This window comes from Nylanderia fulva, unplaced genomic scaffold (assembly GCF_048542155.1).
Source record: "Nylanderia fulva isolate GAGA-0341 unplaced genomic scaffold, ASM4854215v1 Scaffold71, whole genome shotgun sequence".
In the NCBI taxonomy this organism is placed as follows: domain Eukaryota; kingdom Metazoa; phylum Arthropoda; class Insecta; order Hymenoptera; family Formicidae; genus Nylanderia; species Nylanderia fulva.
The window spans coordinates 44,994-67,414 of record NW_028190819.1 but is presented as its reverse complement, the minus strand read 5'-3'; the positions used below and the strand labels follow the sequence as shown (position 1 = coordinate 67,414).

At 32.9% G+C, this 22,421-nt stretch overlaps 1 protein-coding gene across 2 annotated transcripts in view; it reads right to left on the bottom strand.

Moving 5' to 3' along the window:
- The window catches only part of Imp (IGF-II mRNA-binding protein), a 135,235-nt gene extending 116,869 nt beyond the window's left edge, over positions 1–18,366 (bottom strand). Inside the window, exon 1 of one of the 2 annotated variants that reach the window (XM_085488761.1) lies at positions 18,095–18,366. In XM_085488761.1, the coding sequence (XP_085344887.1) occupies positions 18,095–18,269 (175 nt within the window). In that variant the 5' untranslated portion in view covers positions 18,270–18,366. The remainder of the gene's footprint in view (positions 1–18,094) is intronic. The other variant, XM_085488762.1, reaches the window with a different exon arrangement.
- Positions 18,367–22,421: the final 4,055 nt, after the last annotated feature.

The following is a 22,421-nucleotide window of genomic DNA, read 5'->3' as shown; positions in this document are numbered from 1 at the left end:
TTTAAGATTAACAAAGATTTTTTTATTTTAGAGAATATTGCATTATATAAATATATTTATATAATAATATATTTATACATTTATATATTTATATATATTTATTTATTTACATTTATATATATATTTATATACTATATTTATTTATATTTATATATTTATTAATATATTTTATATATATATTTATTATATATTTTATATATATATATATTTATTATATATATATATATATATATATATAATTTTATATATTTATTAATATATTATATATATATATATATATATATATATACTATATTATAATAGTAAAATAAAATTATATAATACTATCATATAAAATATGACGGGACTATTATTGTGATTTCTATATATCTGCTCGTATTCGAATAAGAGATATTGTTTGGGAGAAAGAAGCATATCTAATGACTACGATTTTTCGGTTCACAGCGGAGGGGTCCATTTTACGCTCGAGACTCTTAAGATTTCCTGAAATCGTAATTTTCCCGAATACGGGTCGACCGCGGGAGATAATTCTTCTTCTCGTCTCCGTTTTTCCGTAAAATTACAAAATATGCGTGAAGGAGCAGCAATTTCTATTATACGTCCAAGTGTTCCTTTCTTATCTATGAAAGACCATTTATTATATGTAGAATAGACATCGGTAGTTTTTATAAATTTTTTGAAACTATAATTTCTTTGCGCCTCCTACTATTTTTTTTGTTGGGTTGTATATTAAAATATATTATTTTTTTATCAGTTATCATATAATATTATAGAAATTAATAATAAAAATGTGGCAACATTTTATATAAATGAAGGCTCTTAAATATATTTAATCTTTTATATAACTAATATATTAATATATTAATTATATATAATATTATACAGGATTATAATTGTAATTATATTATAAATTATATAATAAAAATAAATTATTAATTAAATAAAAAAGCCTATATATTATAAAAATTATAAAATATTATATATTATATTATAAAAAAATAATATATGTATATACATATTTTTTTTTGTAATAGACACCTTTTTTTGCACTTTGAGGGGAAAAACCTCGCATGTTTTCTTTTTAATTTTTTTTTTTTTATTAAACCTCGGCCGCGTTTTAATTGTCCCCACCCTCTCTCTCTCTCTCTCTCTCTCTTTGTTGTGCGGAAAATCGAATTTTTTCGGAACCGTGTTCAGTTGACACTTCGCCTGCTCGAGTCGAACGAAATCACACTAGCTCTGCTCGCACAAGCAAGAAGGCAGGTGCGAACGCGCGAACCTCGCTCGTATTTTTCTGTTTTTTTTCTTTGTTTCTTTTTCGTTCTCCTCCCTCCACTCCGAGGCACTCGATCGCCTCTTCTTCGTCGCCTATCCTCGACGATGGATACGTCGTTGACCGGTTCATTGACACCTGTCGAAAGACTCGAGTTTCCTCTCCGCGTGTAACTGACAATTACGCGCACGTGGGCAGGTTCCTCGTTCTCTCTCTCTCCCTTTCTCCCTTTCATCCGCCCTTAACTCGCTCGTAAACTCTCATCATCACTTATCATTTATCGCGTTCAATGTGTCTTTCAATACCGCGGTCATTAAGCTTTTTTAAATGAAATTTCTGTTAAACTGTAAATTAACTGTACAATTAGCGTCAATCAAGATGCGATCTCTTTGTATGAGCGACTTCCTTCTTTAACACTTTCCAGAGATGTGACGGGAATTTTTTTTGACGTTAACGACACTGTTCGAAAAAAATATAAAACAATAAATTCCAAATTTTTTGGAAAAAAATTTATAAAATTTATTGTTCGATAATGATAAAAATATGTCACGAATGGAGCGGGAGATTCTTATTCTTATAGTTTTACAAATGTGTTGTTCGCTTCGAATTCATTGAGACTTGAATGCTAATTGGCCGATCTCGTCGTCGATGAATGACGATTATAAGAGTTAACGGGACACCTGAAACGGAACCGTTCAGAAGTAAATGGCCGCAGAATGCTATCTCGATTTCTCAATAATTTTCACAAAATTCTTGTAGAAATTTGCGACAACATCTCGAGGACAAAATCAACTCGATCGTTTATATTGTTTATTCGGCGACACTATTTTATATACTATATCTATATTTATATAATATAATATATATAATAGGATATATAATATATTTTTTTATAATATATTATATAATATAATTATATTATATTATATTATATTATATTATTATATTATATATTATATATAATATCTGAAATAAGTTCGCTTTAAATAATTGAAAGGAACAATGTAATGTGGGTGCAATAATAAATAGCAATATAAAAAAAATTAAAAAATATACATTTAGAAATAAGAAAAAAATTTTTAATCTATTATTTTTCTTTGATAAATGGACGTATTGTTTTGTTTTATATTTAATCGGTTAAAATCTTATATTTTGTATGCGTTTCTTTTTTTCATGTCATTTATAATTAGAGAAAGTTCTTTTAAATTAGCATTATTTCATTATCTCAAATATAAATTAAAGTTGAGTGACATTCTCAATTTTAACTTCATGTACTTATTTGAAAGAATAATTTAAATTTTTTTCAATCCTCTATTTGATGTTAATTAACATCATTAAACTTTTCTGTACTTAAATAAATTTTGAACATATTTATTTTTTCTCGTTTATAAGATAAATAAATAAGACACAAGAATAATATTAAATTATTCAAAATTCTGAGGTATTATATGATTTAATATTTTCCTTTATAAGATGATTAAAAGATAATTGTTTTATCTTTAAGAATTCGCGTGAAGCTGTCAGCGGCGGGTTAAAAAATATCCCTCAAAATTTATATTCACAATTATGACGAATGCACTTATTGGCTTCATTGATACCGAAAATAACTATCGCGTGTGGTACGAAATTTGAAGCGCGACGACAAAAAAGAGAAGTAGATCGAAAGGGCGAGGTTCAATGGAGCTCGCGGTTTCATTGAAAAAGTCTTTCCCTTTACTGAGAAACTCACAGAGTCGGAGGAGACGCTACAAATGTAGGCTGTGCAGATGAGTAAAAACACGAAGCAGAAGGGAGAGACGATTTCGACTTCGAGGCGACTTATGTCGAAAACTCCGGCGCGCTGTTTGTCGGGAAGTCAATGGCCGGGTATCTAAAACAAACACGTGTCTCTTCGAGCAGAACCGGGTGGAGGTCACGATAGACAAAGATGTATCCTCTTTCGAAAGGGAAAGAGAGAGCGAGATGTATATATTATTAATAAAATTTATTTCTTATCAGAAAAATTCTAGAAAACTTTAGAAATAATTTTGAATAAAATAAGTATAGAGAGAGGAATTTAAAATTAATTTCAAATAAAATAAATATAGAGAAATTTAAAGATAATTTTGAATAAAATAAGTATAGAGAAATTTAAAAATAAATTAATTTATATATTATAATTAAAATTAATTAATTTTAAATATTCCTCTATACTTATTTTATTCAAAATTATTTCTAAAGCTCTTCAGAATTTTTCTTATAAGAAAAACATTTTCGAAGCAATAAAAAATATGAATGATAAGCATCATACAAAAGTACAGGCAATAGAAAATATTAGAAAATATTAGATACGGGAAAAAATGTATTATAATTATTCCTAAAAATAAAGAGTGAGAAAAAATTAGAACCGGATTTGTATATTAAAAGAGGCAAATATATCTGACAATTAAGATAATAAAAAAAGAGAAGAGAAAAATGTGAAGAGATATTTATTCTGTTGTGTAAGTACGATTGAATCATACAGGGATTATGTAAACGTTGCGTACCGCGCCCGAGTTGATACAATAACTGATGCTTTGAGTTATATAAAATTGAATTCTCTCAATAAAAGCAACCGTAAATAAATTCCTAAAATAAATGTGATAAGAGAAAAAAAGAGAATGACAAATACAGAAACGACTGTTGACGAGTAGGAGATCAAACATGTGGAGCATGAATTTCTCTGTACGAGTGTGCGTAAAGAGAAAAAAACATTTTTGTTGAAATTTTCCATTCATCAAACCTTTCATTAATAGGGTAAACTTAAATGTTGCATAAACCTCTCGTGAATAATAATCTCTCATTGGTTTTGGCGCGGTTATCGTGAAATAGAATCACTTTGTGATGGTAGAATAATGGAGAGGAAGACGAATAAAGAGACAGAGAAGAGAGAGAGAGAGAGAGAGAGAGAGAGAGAGAGAGAGAGAGAGAGAGAGAAAGATAGAGACACGCTATTGCAATCTCTCTTCGTGGCGCTAAAGATAGCAACTTCCTTCCTCTTTACAAACGCGCCGGCGTTTCTTTCAAGCTTCACTCGAGTCGATTCTGCGTTTCTCTAATTCTTCTCGAAATTCGGTCAATTGAATATAAGTAAAACTGTTTGCTAAATAATTAATTAATTTAAAAATATTACTCTCTTCTTCGAGGTAGAAGATTAATATAAAATTAAGGTATGAAAAAGATTAAACACAGATATTAAATGTGACAAAATTATTTTTAAATTTCTCTATATTTATTTTATTCAAATTTATTTTTAAATGTCTCTATATTTATTTTATTCGAAATCAATTTTAAATTTATCTAAATTTATTTTTTATTTTAAACAAAACAAGTAGACAGAAATTTTAAAATATAAATATATTTCATATAAATATATTAGATATATAAATATATATATATATATATTTAATATTAAATATATTTAAATATATTTCATCATATTTTTACATATCAGAACCCCTTTTCTATTATCTTATAGGAAGTTAATATCATTCGATATCAGGATATTCTATATATTAAATATGTTTTAAATATTAAAAACAATATATATAATTTAATATTATAGCTTGTAATATTATATATTAAAAAAAAATATATATATACGAAAAAAATGATATGTATTACGCATTTCCGGAGCATTATATCGAAGCACGATATAAAGGCATGACAAGAACGTGATTTAGAGAGTTAGTATATAAATCATCAAATATATCTCCAGAGTGTCGCACGCGAGAAGCAACAAGTATGACAGCTCCATTCAGGATCTGCAGAGATACTTGCGTCATGATATTTAGTTAATACCAGTCGATATCATATACTAGACACTGGTCCTCTCTGCAATATGTTGTATAAGCTCTGCACAAGAACGTGCACAGCTATGTGAAAATAAACGACACGTGACAACGTTTCGAAGAAGCGCGACGCCAGCTAAGGATTTTTGCGAACCTGAGAACCGTCTAAAATTAAAAGAGCTGGGACGACATAAAGTTCCAACTTGAATCGCATTCGTTTCAGAGAATAAAATCACGTAAAAACGCGCATTTTTGCGCTAATATTAATTTAAGAGGATTCTTAGTTCTATTTTATCGATCGAAAAGGGTTATTACCTGAAATTATAAGCTAACGCGATTTGTTAACATTAATACTTTAATTGCGAAAAAGGATTTATCAATCTGTGCAGCTAATCAAAATATAAATTAAAATATTTTGATTTTTTAAATTTATATTTCGACCCCTACAGCACGAAATATTGACGGAATATTGCAAAAATATTGTTTTGCAAGATTGAAATATTGCATGCAATATTCCTGAAAGCTTGCCAATATATAGATATGTCCGCTCTCAAATTATATTGTGCAACATTTCTGCAATACTGATTTATTTCTACAAAGGTGAATATAATATTTATAAAATATTGCAGAATATTTATTTTTTTATTTTCTTCATTTATTCAGACATTTATTTGTCTCATTTCTGAGCAATCAATTTAATACTCGAGTTCCCTGTATTAGGATCGTATCAGAAAAAATTAAATTGATTAAAAGTGTTGATTGTAATTGCTACTTTTTGCATGCTTTATATAATTCTCGGGACTAAAACTTAATGCGAGTTAGATAGTTCAGCTTGCGGCGCATAGTGGCAAATAAAAGAACTATATGATTGCATTATAATATAGCAGTAATATTTTGCAATATCTCCAATAAAATAATAACTTATTATATTTGCACAATATTGCTGCAATATTTGTAATATGGCGCAATATTGAAATATTTATGCAATATTTTAGTAATATTTCGTGCTGTAGAGGAATTGGCTATATAGATGGATAAATCCTTTTCCACAATTAAAGTATTCATATTAATAAACCGCGTTAGCTTATATAATTTCAGGTAATAAACAATCCGTATAGTCAATACATAGATTTATAATCGAATCTATCCTCACTTTTCGATCGATAACACAAAACTACTCCTCTCAATAAGAACGCAGCATTTAGTAGATGGAATTAAAGAGCTCTGATCTAAAGGAGGAATTTTTAAAGGAATATATAAATAAAAATATTTAGAGATTTTTTAAATTTATAATAAATCGCGTTAGCTTATAATTCACAATAAGCAGATAATAAACAATATGCGTATACCCAATAAATAGATTTATAATCAAATCTAACCTCACTTTTCGATCGATAACACAAAACTACTCCTCTCAATAAGAACGCTGCATTTAGTAGATGGAATTAAAGAGCTCTGATCTAAAGGAGGAATTTTTAAAGGAATATATAAATAAAAATATTTAGAGATTTTTTAAATTTATAATAAATCGCGTTAACTTATAATTCACAATAAGCAGATAATAAACAATATGCGTATACCCAATAAATAGATTTATAATCAAATCTAACCTCACTTTTCGATCGATAACACAAAACTACTTCTCTCAATAAGAACGCAGCATTTAATAGATGGAATTAAAGAGCTCTGATCCGAAGGAGGAATTTTTAAAGGAATATATAATATCAATGATACGTATCACTCAGGTGCAGGATTATAACGGTTGATATAATAATGATCGCGTTCCGTCGTCCGCTCTGGAAAACCATTATAATAATTGACAGTCTTTCTCCGTCTACCTCTACCTCTTCATCGTGGAAAGAGCATCGAGAAATCGGCCTGCCTTGGGGCCTGTGCGAGAGGAGAGGAGGCGAATCGTAAGGCCCCATCAGTGTCGGTTACCGGTGTACTGTTAACAGGTAACTTTTTTCGGGGGCAGGTGGTCCCCCTGAGCGGCGGGCACGCGACAAATCAAGCCGGGGCCCGGGCAGCGATTGCAAAAAGGGCCGAAATTTGCGCGCGCGACATGTTTATTCGGTTTATACACACACACACACATATATATATATATATATATATATATATATATATATAAACCTTTTGCGTTAGGTTGGGTCGGTACGCCCGAGGGACGCGATATGGAGAAAGGTGCGAGAGAAATAATACCGAGTCATTGCACCTTTTTTCGGGGGTTCTCGCCTCCTCCTCATTTCTTCGCAAAGTTTATTTTCGAGGCGAGGTGCGTCGAATTACGCGATACGTGTATTAAAAACCGGGAATTGCGACTTTTTTTGCGGCAACTGTCGGAAATTAAGCGCGGAACACGGGTACAAAGAGATTGACACCCCGTGCGATAACCTCATCCGTCTTAATCATCAGCTTGGGAAACGTGCGAATGACTTTCAGAATTGATTGTGTACAGAGTTTTTTTACTTGTAATTTTTTTTAATTATAAATATAGACGTTTCAAATACTCTCTTCGCTTCTTATCAGCTTTAATTTTTATGGGAAGAGCGTGTCAAAAAATTATTAATGCATATGTTCGAAATAATCAAGTATTGTTTAAGTTACATTTTGAGAGAAAGAAAGCAAATGGACGCCCTTTCAAGATATTTAGGAAAGGCACACAGGCAGTTTCGGATGCGAATAATGTATTCCTAGGAGCATCTGCTCGTTCTAGCTTTACTTTGGCTGATGTAAATTCTCGCACTTGGCAACTATATAATATCAAAATATATATATAATATACTGTAGCATAATAGTATATTGTGTATCAAGTGCGGAAAGTTGACAATTGGTCACGAGTGAACAATTGTCAATCCGCACTTGATACATACGATATTTTGTATTATAAGTGCAGGCAAAGTGGCTTTGTGCGCGTTTTCTGTGCGCAAAGTGGCCGATCGCACGCCGCCATCTTGCGACGGCACGGTGCGGGAATAGCCGCGTTCAAAGTCATTGCCCACGGCTTAGCCGTAGGCAATGGCTTTGAATGCGGCTTATTCACTCATCGCGTCGCCGCTAGAACTGGCGGCGTGGGAAATCGGCCGCTTTCCGCACAGAAAACACGCACACAAAATGCCACTTTGCCTGCACGTGTAATACAATATATATATATAATATGTAATATATGTATAATAATTATATAATATATTATAATATATAATATATAATATATAATACATAATATATAATTGAATATTATATATTTTTCATTAAATATTAAAAAAGGAACCTAAGATTTCCCCAATTCCTTCCCCTACAGCACGAAATATTACTAAAATATTGCATAAATATTTCAATATTGCGCCATATTACAAATATTGCAGCAATATTGTGCAAATATAATAAGTTATTATTTTATTGGAGACATTGCAAAATATTACTGCTATATTATAATGCAATCACATAGTTTTTTCATTTACCACTATGCGCCGCAAGCTAAACTATCTAACTCGCATTAAGTTTTAGTCCCGAGAATTATATAAAGCATGCAAAAAGTAGCAATTACAATCAACACTTTTAATCAATTTAATTTTTTCTGATACGATCCTAATACAGGGAACTCGAGTATTAAATTGATTGCTCAGAAATGAGATATAAATAAATGTCTGAATAAATAAAGAAAATAAAAAAATAAATATTCTGCAATATTTTATAAATATTATATTCACTTTTGTAGAAATAAATCAGTATCATTGCAGAAATGTTGCACAATATAATTTGAGAGCGAATATATCTATAATATTGGCAAGCTTTCAAGAATATAGCATGCAATATTTCAATCTTGCAAAACAATATTTTTGCAATATTCCGTTAATATTGCGAGCTGTAGGGGTTGTATAGAGGAAAACAAATTGCCTTTGTCAGAAATATTTCGAAAAAAAAAAAATACTATAGGATTTCAACCAAAAGAGGCCTCTTTTAGGGCTCGGAAGGATCAAAGGTTACATGTTATAAAAAGATGTTTAAAATTTGGACAATGCGTGGAACACACGTGGAGCAACAAATATGGTTATCTGCGAGATTCTCATAGCCTCTCCGATAAGTATAAGATAGATAAGAAGCGAGGGCCTTAGAAGAGATAACGGTTGATCGATTCGGTGCTCGTTGGAACGTTAGGAGAAAAGAAGAAAGTGCTAGAGGAGACGCCGAGAGTGGAAGAATGTGGCAGCTTCCTGTTGGCGTCTCCGGCTCCGACTTTCGGCCTCGGCTTCTCTCTCTCTCTTTCTCATGTCTACGGGATCGTGCTGAGCAGAATGGCGTGCACGAACGCCGGCTGTGAAAGAGGAAGACGCATGCTGTGCACGCACATGCAGGCCACGATATAGCTTTGCAGCATGGCCTGCGACCGGCATGGAATTTGAAAAAAATCGTCTGACCTTCCTCCTTTAAGAAAATCTGCGTGAAAATTTTTTCGTGTGTTCGGGGCAAGAAAATTCTCAACGGACGAACATTGAAAAAAATTTAGTTAATTCCTATAAGTATTTATTTCAATATTGTCAAAGAAATCATTTATTTGATAAAAGAAAATTCTTTTCATAACAAATAAATATTTATTTATAAATGATTCATTTGACAGTATTGAACTAAATATGTATTAATTAAATTCTTTTTTCAGTGAATATAAAGAATATTTTTGGTATTTTTTAAATTAAATATAAACGAATATTCTGTCCTTTTCCACTCTTACACTGAAAAAAATTATATTAAATTAATAAATATTTATCAGCTGAATGAACACATTGAAAAATATTTAATAAATTCTCAGGAGCCTAATTGATAATTTTTTCAATGGAGTCTATATTCAATCATGAATATCTTGTTAATCGTAATTGACACAATTTTTTTTAGAACTAAAACTCATCTAATTGTCATATATTTTAGTCGACAAAATATATTGAAATGATAGAGCAATTTGAAGATCGGAATCGTACAGAATTATAGACCTTACATTGAAACATTGCAGTATTGCATATTGGTTGCAAAATATTGCTGCATCATTGCTGTAAGATTGCTGCAACGATGGCCGCATATTGCAATATTGCAATGAAACATTGTAATGTAATTTTTATAATAATGAATAGTAAAAAGTTGCAGACTTAATAATTTACGTCATAAAATTAAAAATTTTATTTTTAAAATAAGTATATAAAGTACAATAAACAGATTTTCATTCGTTCAAATTCATCGAATATTTATTTGTCTGATTTCTGAGGAATTAGTTCAGTATATACTTCAATATCTGAATTCCCTGTATTGGGATCAAGTCCAAAAATTAAATTGATGTAAAGATGCATGAACAATATTTTTTATAATCTTTTTGGAATGTTGCTGCAACATTGTTTAAACTATACTGCAAATTCATGCCTATATAAAATTTCTGCAATATTGCTATGCAATGTGCAATATTGCAATGTTGTTGCAATATTGCTGCAAACTTGTGTGCTGTATGGATAAAAATCTGAGAAAAGGGAATATTTTGAACATCTCTGGAATAAACTATTAGACATCGAAGGGCAGACGTAAACGAAATATTTGAGGAATTTCAGGTAGCTAGATACTTTTGCTCCGAAACGATGCGAACACACGGCTTACTCGTTCGCTAGACAGGGCCGCCTAAAGCCCGATTAGAGCACGCGCGCGGCTCTTTGGTAGAGTTCTCTCTTCTAAAACCTAACTCAACAACCCACCAAACTAGTTCTAGCCTCGGCTCAAGTCGGTAACGTTCTTCGCGCGGCATTGTATCCGGAGGATCGGCCCTTACGCTGCAGAAGCGATGTATTGCTAACGAAAAGCAGCGGGAAGGAGAGAGAGAGAGAGGAAGCTGAGGCTCTCGCTTCGATCCTTCCTGTAGCTCACTTCTAAGCAGCCCTTTCGCGCGCTCGACATATCGGCTAAGAGAATATAATTGTATGGAGATATTTTGAGAGAAGAAGATTTGGAAAATTTACAGCGTCCTTATTATTCGAGGACTCGAGCTTGTCCCATATGTATCCAGAATTATGTAAAATATTTATTTAGGTGTGTATTAGATTGTATATAAATATATATAGATTAAAATAAGTATTTTTTAATCAATTTTATAATTATATAATTGAATAATTTTTAAATGAAATTTTTATATTTTTTTAGCTTTTTTTTATGGGAAGAAAATCAATCTTTAAGAAATTTTGAAGACTATTATTCGCAATTGTAAAGCGTTTTTTAATATCGTAAGTGTTTCTATCGAAAGATTCTTTCGACGAACAAAATTATATATTTATAATAATTAAATTAATATACGATCTGATTTCAAGATATATGTATATACGTTTAATTTTTGTTGAAAGAAATTCTTGGAACAAAAATTTCACGATATTAAAAGCATTTCATATAATTGCAGTCTCGAATTACAGCTTTGTAAATTTCTCAAAAACTGCTTTTTTTACACAAAGGTATTTTCTTTTAATAAAAAAAATTTTAATAAGAAAATTAACCTTTAAGAAATTGTTGAGACTATTATTCGCAATTGGAAAACATTTTTAATATCGTAGGAGTTTCTATCGAGAGATTCTTTCGACGAGCAAAATTATATATTTCTAATAAAATAATATACACGTACGTTCTAATTTAAAGATACATATACATATAATTTTTTGTCGTCGAAAGAATTTTTTGAACAAAAATTTCACGACATTAAAAATGCTTTATATAATTGCAGTTTCGAAAAATTTTTAAAAATTGATTTTATTCACACAGGCTTCTTTTTAATATAAAAAGAAAATCAATCTTTAAGCAATTTTTGAGACTAGTATTCGCGATTATAAAGAGTTTTTAATATTGTAGAATTTTTTATCGAAAGATTGTTTCAATGAAAAAAAATATATAGTTTTAATAAAATAATATACATATACATATATTTTGATTTAAAGATACATCAATTTTTTATCGTCGAAAGAATGTTTGGATCAAAAATCTCATAATATTAAAAGTATTTTATAATAGTGAATAATAGTCTCGAAAAAAAAATATTATATATTCTTATTTAAAGATATAAAGAATGTTTCAAACAAAAATGTCACGATATGAAAAACATTTTATATATGAAAAATAAAAAATATTTTATTTGGTTATATAAGAGCATTCAAACAAATTATTGTTTAAAATCAAGTATAATTTTTGTTATTACAATATATTTTTTTCAGTGTATATAATCACAATCTGGAATTAAAGCCTCCAAAATTTCTTAAAAATATATTTTCTTTCCGCAAAAGAAATCGTGTAAAAACTTAATTAAAAAAAAAATGACAATTGCAGTTATATAATCGATAAAAAAAAAATTCCATTGTACCAATAAATTTTCTGGCGTTCCACAAAAGTTACACGTGTCTCGGTCGTTTTTCGGAATTGTCGGGACTCGAGTTTCCTCCGAGAAGAGGTTCAAGGGTGAGACGTGGCCCCGAATGTGCACGCGCGTGCATTAACGCGCCGTAACGAGATGGGCGCGCGCGCGAAAGAGAGAGTCGTGTCAATGGAATTTATGATCTGAATACCAGGGAATTTTATAGGCATGGCCGCCGCGGAACGTGACGAGTCGCGACCAGCCGATTTTTCGGCGGACCCGGGAGACGCAGAGTGACGCGAAGGGAGTTTATATTCGGCGGCTGTTCGCGCGCGATGTAAATTTCAGCCTCGGCCGAGAGAAGAAACGATGGCGGCGGCGGCGGCAGCTTTATATGTAAAATGCGCGCGCGCGCGCGCGCCGCCGCTCGCGACCTTGACCACATTTCTTCTCTTCGGGAGAACTCGTCGACCGATTACCGCTCGTCGCCGGGCGTGACTTCTTTCATATATAGCGCCGGTTCAAGATTCTCACGATCGGTCGGGATAAATCGGCGGCGTTAGATCAGGATTATATCAGGATGGAATGACAGCTCTATCTATTTAATATGGGGTCTTCTAGATTTTACAGATTTTTTTCACGCCGAGAGAATTTTCTCTTAGAGTTTATGATGGAAATCATGGTAATCGTGGGATATGTTGCGTTGGAAGAATTTTAGCAGTTGCTCTGATTAATATTTAGCACAATAAAAAATATTAGTATGTATATAGTAAAATTAATCGAGTATATTTTATATCTTATTGTGGCAAATATATTAATATTTTTGAATAATATAAATATATTAAACATATATTTTTTTTCGTCGAAAGAATATTTCGATCAAAAATCTCGTGATATTAAAAGTATTTTATAATAGTATTTTATAATCCTGTAATATCTATTTAATATGGGGTCTTCTAGATTTTACAGATTTGTTTCACGCCGAGAGAATTTTCTTTTAGAGTTTATGATGAAAATCATGGTAATCGTGGGATATGTTGTGTTGGAAGAATTTTAGCAGTTGCTCTGATTAATATTTAGCACAATAAAAAATATTTTATATCTTATTGTGGCAGATATATTAATATTTTTGAATAATATAAATATATTAAACATATATTTTTTTTTTCGTCGAAAGAATATTTCGATCAAAAATCTCGTGATATTAAAAGTATTTTATAAGAGTGAATAATAGTCTCGAAAATTTCACGAAGATTGATGTTCTTTATATAAAAAAAAATGTTTTGTAACAAAACAAAAATTACATATTCTTATTTAAAGATAAAGAATGTTTCAAACAACATTTTCGGAGAGAATTTTCTCTTAGAATTTATCCTGGAAATCATGAATCGCCGGACAAAATTTTATAAGAGTACAATAAAATTAATCGAATATTTTTTATATCTTATTGTGATAGATATTAATATTTTTTATTGTGATAAAAATATTAATCATAGAGAAACTTATAAAATTCTTACAATACTATCCCACGATTCCATAATTTGCAGAGTACCTATAAATCCTAAGAGAAAATTCTGTGTATTTTTTTTCAAGCTGCTATTCTCACTTAATTATTCAGTTAATCATTAAATTATTCATTTAATCATCAATCTTGGACGAATAGATATTTTCGATAAATGAACAGAAAAGTGTACGAGTTTCTCGATGGCTTATTAATTTCTTTCAATGATTCTTGACGAGCACTTTGTATCACATTATATAAGAAAGAATTCTCGATTTTTATTTACTTTTAATATATCTTCTAGAAAATTCATTATATTCATAATAAAAAGCAAAATATTCCACAGCGAGCCATTGTAAAGATTCGAGTTGATAGGATCTTTCAGGTACCACACCGGTTTTTTTTGTTAGTATTGTTGAGAAGATGAAGAGAGAGAGATAGATAGATGTTGCCTCCCGCGGAGCAATTGTTGAGAATTTGTAGAAAAAAGAAAAATTCTTTTCTCGAATATTTATGTGCTTCCCTGGGAAGAAAACGTTCTTTATCGCGTTCGCCAATGTGTTTCTGGTTTTGGCGGGAAGAGGCCGGTTTCTCATAATCGGAGCGATCGAGATGACGGTACGACACGTACGATTATCAGCGACTTATCGCACACAGACACGACCTTGTCCAAAACTGGCGCCATTTTATTGATGAGTGTCTCTCACCACGTGAATAAGTTTTCCGCCCGAGTTGTCGAGCAGATATGAATTAACTGCCTCTCATTATCTCGAAGAAAATTAACTGAGTATTTTCTATCAACAAACCCTCGACTTGAGGTCTAAGTTAAAAAGGCGGGAAAAAATATATTATACATATTTCATATATATATATATATATATATATATATATATATATATTTTATATTATAAATATAAAATTATATAGATATGTATGCAATAAATTGTATGATAAAATATATGTAATATAAAGAATCTAAATCCCCCCAAAAAATCTATAATCTTATAATAAGATAACTTTGTCATTTTTCGCCGGATGTTCGAGTTAATCATGTTTTATTACGAAACATTTGTGGTAACGTTTTCAGTGACTTTTGAGACAATATTATCACTGATAGTAATTTTGTAGCAACTTAATTTCCCGGTAGGCTTCAGAACGAGATAAGATATATCGTATATATGTATATATATTTTTTTTTTTTTGACATACACTGGACCTTCCTAAAAAAAATCACGGCAAGATTAGAAGGAATTTGTACGAGTCGAGCAAGAGGTCGCCTTTATTTTTTTTGACAGAAGTCCGAGTTGGAAGCATTCAAACCGTATAATTTCGTTCGCGCGAATCGAACCGAATTCTCCTCCGAGCCGAAGTAAAGTTCGAGATATAAACGTCAATTACGCGCGTGTTTTGGGCAATATCCTAATTTCCGACGCTCGTTAAATTCACGCGAGTGAATTAAATTTTACGAGCAGATCTCAATCTGACAACGATCGAAAGTGGAGCGAATAAGTATTCTTATGTCATTATTTCATTTATCTCTATTTATAATATCTATTTATTTATTCATTTAATTTAAACATTTATATATTTTTGCTTATCTATTTATTTTATACCAATCAAACACGTGAGTTATTTCGATTATTAAATATTTTTTTATCAATTATGTTTGCATATACATAAAGCTTGTATATTATTATAAATATTTATATAGAAATGAAAATGTGTAATACATGCACATATAAATGTCACACGTGCGTATATGCAGATGAAGATTGCGTAACAGCGAGAGAATTAAGTTTTTTATCAACCAATAAAAATCAATTCGATCAGAAGCTATTCTTATAAATAGCCGCCAATTATTCAGTCATTTCAGTTTGGTCTCAATTATTTATTCGTCGAATAATTTATATCAATATATTTGGACAATTTGACAGATCGCTAATATTTTTTTTTTTTCGATCAACTAGATTCCTTTAAATACTTTTACCAGGGAATTTAGAATTCAATTATTCGTCAATCGAGAACATACGAGATATCTTCGATGATTATTAATATTTATTACTGATGTAATGCAGATTATTATATGATATAATTACTGATATAATTATTGACAGTTTCCTTTGTGCCACATCGAGTTGTATCGAATAAATCGAATAATTTATGTCGATATATTTGGACGATTTGACACATTACTAATATTTTTTTTTGGAGCAACTAGATCCCTTTGAATTTATTTTTACCAGAGAAATTAGAATTGAATTATTTGTCAATCGAAAACATGTCAGATATCTTCGATAATTATTGATATTGATATAATGAAGATTATTATATAATTACCGATATAATATACTGTTATGATTATTGACAGTTTCGTTCGCCACATCGGGTGATTATTTTGTAATATTATAAATCGAACGAGACGTTTCTCGCGAATGTCATCCAATTTCATGTCAAAGCGTCTATCGAGGAAAAAAAAAACAATCGATGGTCAACTATCGATGTGATGACAACGTGACATATGTACATATATTTTTTCGTTTGAAGAAATCTTTCCAGAGATTTGCTGGAATATTTCGGTCGTCTCTTCGAAAACGCATGACAAATACTCGCTCTAGCATTTATTTAAAAGCATTACGATCTAGCAAGAAGCGTTTTGGACAAAGCGTGGAGATCAAGATTCGCCTTTGACACGTGTCGACAATTATTCTTTTTGTACATTTTGCAAAAGCAAAAGAGACAGATACACTGAAAAAATTATTAAATATTTATTTCAATACTGCCTAATAAATCGTTGATTTGAAAGAAATAAATTTGTATCTGTTTTGAAAAGTATTATCTTATGTCAAATAAATATATATATTTTATTCACATCAAATTAATATTATTAGTTTCAAATGAATGATTTATTAGGATGTATTGAAATAAATATTTATTCGAATTCAATAATTTGTTTTTCAGTGTAAAAGCAGCGTAAATATAACGAGACTTTGTATAAGTACGTAGAGAGAATTTTCTCTTGGCATTTATCCTGAAAATCTTGGTAACCGTGGGACAATATTGAGAGTTTCTCTGATTAATATTTTTACCACAATAAAAAATATTAATATCTACCACAATAAAATATTTTCGATTAATTTTACTATGTACATGTTAATTTTTATTTTGATAAATATCAATCAGAGAAACTTATAAAATTCTTTGAATATTATTCCACGATTACCATGATTTTTAGGATAAATTTTAAGAAAAAATTCTCTCCGTGTAAACACTGAAAAAAATTTATTAAGTCGACTAAACCTTTCAACTAAATATTACTTTGTCAATTGAACATATAAAACTTACGTTCAATCAACAAGATAGTGATTTAATTCAAAGGTTCAAGAAAATTTTTTCAGTGTAGTAACAACAGAATACAAAAATCTTGAAGCTTCGCCGACGAAATCTTCATCTCCAAACTAGCCTACAATGTTCGCTACTTGAAAAATGACCGAGTGGGAATTAACCCAGCAAACACAGTATATAAATGTTATATACTCAAGCATGTTACATGTAACGTATATGTTAGTTGTAATTTCCCACTCATAGACATAACATTTTTAATATTACATATATTACATTGTACTTATATTGTCATTATATCCCAAGATAGCACTGACTTATCAATACACCATTGTGCTATTGGGTATAAAATTACAATATAACTACAACGTAATATATGTTATATTAAAATGTTACATCTATCAGTGGGAAATTTACAACTAACCTGGATGTTACATGTATAACATACGCGTTATATCACCTGTTACATTCCGTTTTATCATACCAATACAATTATATATCGGTGTTTGCTGGGAAAGGTTGTTCGCAAGCTGAACAACAAGGCTATATAAGGTAGCATAAAGAAGCAGAAGCGTATAGGTATAATGCAAAGCGTGATAAAAAAGCGTTTTATTAGCGTACAACAAATAATCGTATCCCCATAAGAGTTCCTCTTCGGGCTCTTCCTTCCTCATCCTCTTCCTCGCCGTCCTCGACGTTGCAGAATGGAAAGCAAAGCATTAAATATAAAAAGCATAACCCGGAGAAGCCTAACCTAGCTAAAAAAAAATAAAAAAAAATAAATCATCCCATCCTCAATCGTCACTCACCGTTCAGCTTGTCGATCGCCCGATCCGCCGTCGATTGATCGGCGCAGTCGACGAAGGCGTAGCCGCCTCGCTTAACCAGGATCGTGGTGCAGGCGAGGTTGTGCTCCTGGAAGAGCTGTCTGAGAGCGCTCTCGTTGCAATCCGATGGCAGATTGCCGACGTAGAGCTTCGACATGGTGGTGCTGCTGGTTGCTGCTGGCTGCTCGCTCCTTCTCGACGCTATGATGACGACGCCGGCCTCCCGGTCACGTGTCCCGCGTATTATCGGTGCCCCGATGACGGCTCTTCTCCGATCGGTGCGCGTGCGCACCCGGCTGCGAATACTGACCTTCGTCGTGGACCACCGTTTCTTTTTTTTTGTCGGACCCGGAGATCCGGGGAAAAAGAGAGACTCGAGAGAGAGAGAGCGGCTCGAATTAATTGTTAATTGTCAAGGGAAGCTGAGAGGGATCCGTGATTGTTTTTCCTTCCCTCTCTCTCTCTCTCTCTCTATCTCTCTCTCGCACGATGAGAGAGAGACACGTAATGGGGATCCTTTTGGCGATGATGACTCTTATTTCTCTCCTTCACCAGGATCTCGAGGTGTTGCGGAAGAGGGAAGAGGTCACACACGCGATAATAATAATAATAATAATTAATAATAATAATAATAATAATAATAATAATAATAATAACGCCGAGGGGTGAGCGACGACGAAATGCACGCGGATGCACGGGGGCGAGAAAGCACACGAGGGAGTCCTTCTTGGTGCGATGACTTTCGACGACTCTCGGCTGGGGCCACCTTCTTTTGTTTTCCGCTGCTATAGCTTCCTCGCGCCTCGACTGGCCGACTGCGAGCCGCTCGATCCGCGGATAGGCGACGACTGTGTGCGTGGTCCCTCTCTCTCTCTCTCTCTCTCTCTCTCTTTCTCCCTTCGTATAACGCGGCGCTGTTGCGCGAATCTGACGCGCTTCCGGTGGCTGTCCGTCAGGAAAGCGACGACGACGATGGAGACCGGCCGGCGTGTCCTCGCAGAAATGGCTCGTCCCGATCGCTCTGAGTTTGAGGTTCGGCGTGTCCGCAAGAAATTCCCTCCCTCCCACCCTCCGTTTCTCTATCTCTCTCTCTTTCTTTGCGACAACGACGCACCTTCCTTCCTTCAGGCTCTCCTCTCTTTGGCTAGACCGCAACGCGGCGGGATTCTAAGGGGCTCTCTCGTTTGGCGCGTCGTTGCCCCTCTTTCACCCCTTTGCCTCCGTGGATAGGTTTAGGATGGGGGGAGAGGGAAGGAGGACCTGATGCAAACTCGTCTTCTCTTTCTCTCTCGCGAATTCGCCGTCTTGCACGCGTGCGATCTTTCTCTCTCTCTCTTTTTCGCGAACGCGAATGATGCGAATGTGGCGCGCCGAGCGAGCGGGAAACCGACTTGAGAGATACGTCAACGCGATCGCGCGGGCCGATTGGCCGCGCGCGGACCACGTGGGCGACCCCACCACTTGTCAGCGCTGGCTCGCAATTGGTCGGTTTTCGCACGCCGGTTTGCGCAGCTAGCGCGCGTGCATGCGTGCGTGCGTGCGTGCGTGTGTGCACGCTTGTTTCTTCCTTCACGTTCCTTCTCCTTCTCTCTTCTTTCCTTGCTTTCGGTATCTTGCGCCAATTGCGCGCGCAACCACAAACGCACGTTGCATAGACACGCGTGTATGCATGTGAATTCTACGGCTCGCGCCTTCGTCATCGCGCTAGGTTTGCAGAAATCTACCGGGTGTTTTTTTTTTTATGGAGAACCGCGAGGGCCTATGTCACTTGAACGTCCAACGCTTTCGAATCGTTATAATCGTTGAAGAAGATTATTTTTTTTTTTTTTTATATGAAATTGATATTTTATTGTGTGATATTAATTTAAGTTTTCACGGAAAAAATTAGGTACCATAACTAAATTTTAACTGTCCTTATATCATATATGATATTTAGTTAATACTTTTTAGCTATATATGGGATTTTCTGTTAAATTACAACTAAAAAATATTAGTTACCATAGCTAAAATTTCGGCATGATAACTAAATTTCAAGTTGTAATATATATAAGCAGCTAAAAACTATGGTTGTTATTGTTTTTTTAGGGACAGTTTAGACGCGAATAATATTTAATAGAGTTTATATAAATATAAGATTGACGAAATTTTAGGAACAAATTTTTCAACAAATGTAATTTTTATCAATTTTTTTGTTACGCCTTTTTCATGCAGAAGAGAATGAAATAAAAATACAATAAAACTTAAAAATGTTTTTCTAAAAGATCAATTTTTTGAATCTTATATCTGTAATCTCTGTTAATAGTTTACACGTGTAAACTGTTATACTTAAAAAAAAAAGATGTGTAAAATCTTAATATATACAAGTAAACTTTTTATTGTATTTTTTAAATATTTATTTTCTATTGTAGGCATAATTTCTATTTATAGATTATTAAAATCAAAGTTTAATAATTAAGCTAAATTTAATAAAATAAAAATTTATCTAAGGTTTTGATAAGGCCGCTGTTAATTTTTCCTAACTTTATTAAGATCCTGATGTGGAAGCCCAATAAGAACCCTTTAAGATCGGTCACGCTTTTCTATCGAGGGTCCTTAAAGATTAAGTAATCAGGGTCTAGTTGCCTTATGAAATCTTTTATGTTATCCTATAAGATGATCTTATAATTTCCAGGAATGTACCCGCTTTTTTGGGATAAGTGCGTAAAATTAATACAAAAATAAATGCAATTTAATTTATTTATCAATTTATATGATATATCATATATGTTTCGATAAAATTACAAACTTATTACAGTTATCGCCTGCATATTCTGCCGTTTATTTCGGTGATGACTCACGCATTTTGTGTCCTCCATCCCATTCTTCCGCATTGTTTAAATACATTGCGAAATTCTAATAATATATCTTTTCAGTTACACTTTTCTGGGCTGAATGAATCTTTCTGAAGGCATATCTAAAGAAATATATATCTATCTGATACATATATATTATCAAATAAATATCAGATAGATATATATGTCTTTATGCTATTAGGGATTTTCACATTACTGCCAGATTAGGTTCCAGGCGATATCAGTTTTGAGTAGCTTATTTATTTGTGTGGTGCGTCTATCTAATCAAGGAAACCAGTAAGGACACTGAGATTTTGATAAATAATAAGTTAAAAATATCATAATTTATTTTAATAACTGCTAACTTTATCAGAATCCTTATTGGTTTCCTTCAGACCATACATTAAATTAGCTACTCAAAACTGATATCACTTTACTAGGATCTAATCTGACAAAAATGTGAAAATCTCTAATAGGGATCCCAAATTTAAGCCTTTAAAGGCGCGGACATTTTTTAAAGTTGCCTCAACAATTTTCCACATAGGAATTTACTACAAAATAAATTTCCTTGTCTTCTCTTCTGCAAACACTTCTCTCTCCTATTTTTAAAATAAATCTTATGCGAATGAATTTGTACTTGGAAATATTAGAAAATCACGGAAAAAGGTTCACCCGAAAATTTTCTTCGGAATTCAATCGAGCATCATATACATTGTGTGATACGCGCGTTACTCTTTTCAACGTTCGTGAGGACGTTTGTCGCGAGGAGGAAACGCGAAGGATAATAATATTCAGAGCCGTACGAGCTACAATGTAAGACGAATTACAATATGAAACGCCGTATGTCGGTATTCCATTAAAATTAGGCTGCCGAGGAGAGCATGCTAATTATTTCGCGGGCTCTCTACAAAAGTTCCTTTGCCCTGGTTCTCTCGCCCGACGATCCTGTCGTTCTCTCTCTCTCCCTCTTGAGGCCTAAACAGCCCTTTTTTTTCTCTCTGTTTCTCTCTCGTTCTCTCTTTCTCTCTCTTACTCTCTGCGCACGAAGGGATAGACAAATCCCACTCTTAGAATAGTGTATGCACCTCTTACAAAAGGGGTGGAGTGAGACAGCTGGCCGTGTGTGCCCAGGGTCAGGGTGCTGCGGAGCCATGGAAGCAGAGGGCGAAAAAAAGAAGGAAGAAACCGCGCCCATGTTGTTTCTATTCACCTGCCCGTGCTCGAGCGACGCCGAGCGAAGACGTTGTTAATAAATTACGATTGATTAGCGGGAGAGAAGCGAGAGAGCAGAGGCCGCCGACGACCGCGTTTAATTACGACGACGACGTCAACGACACCATTCACGTTATGCAATTCGCACGCGTCGTATTATTTCGTTCACGGCTGTAGTCGGGAAGGTTGAAAGGGCGAACGTTATCTACTAAGAATTTACCTTGAATATACCCAGCAAACACCGATATATAATTGTTACATTGCTA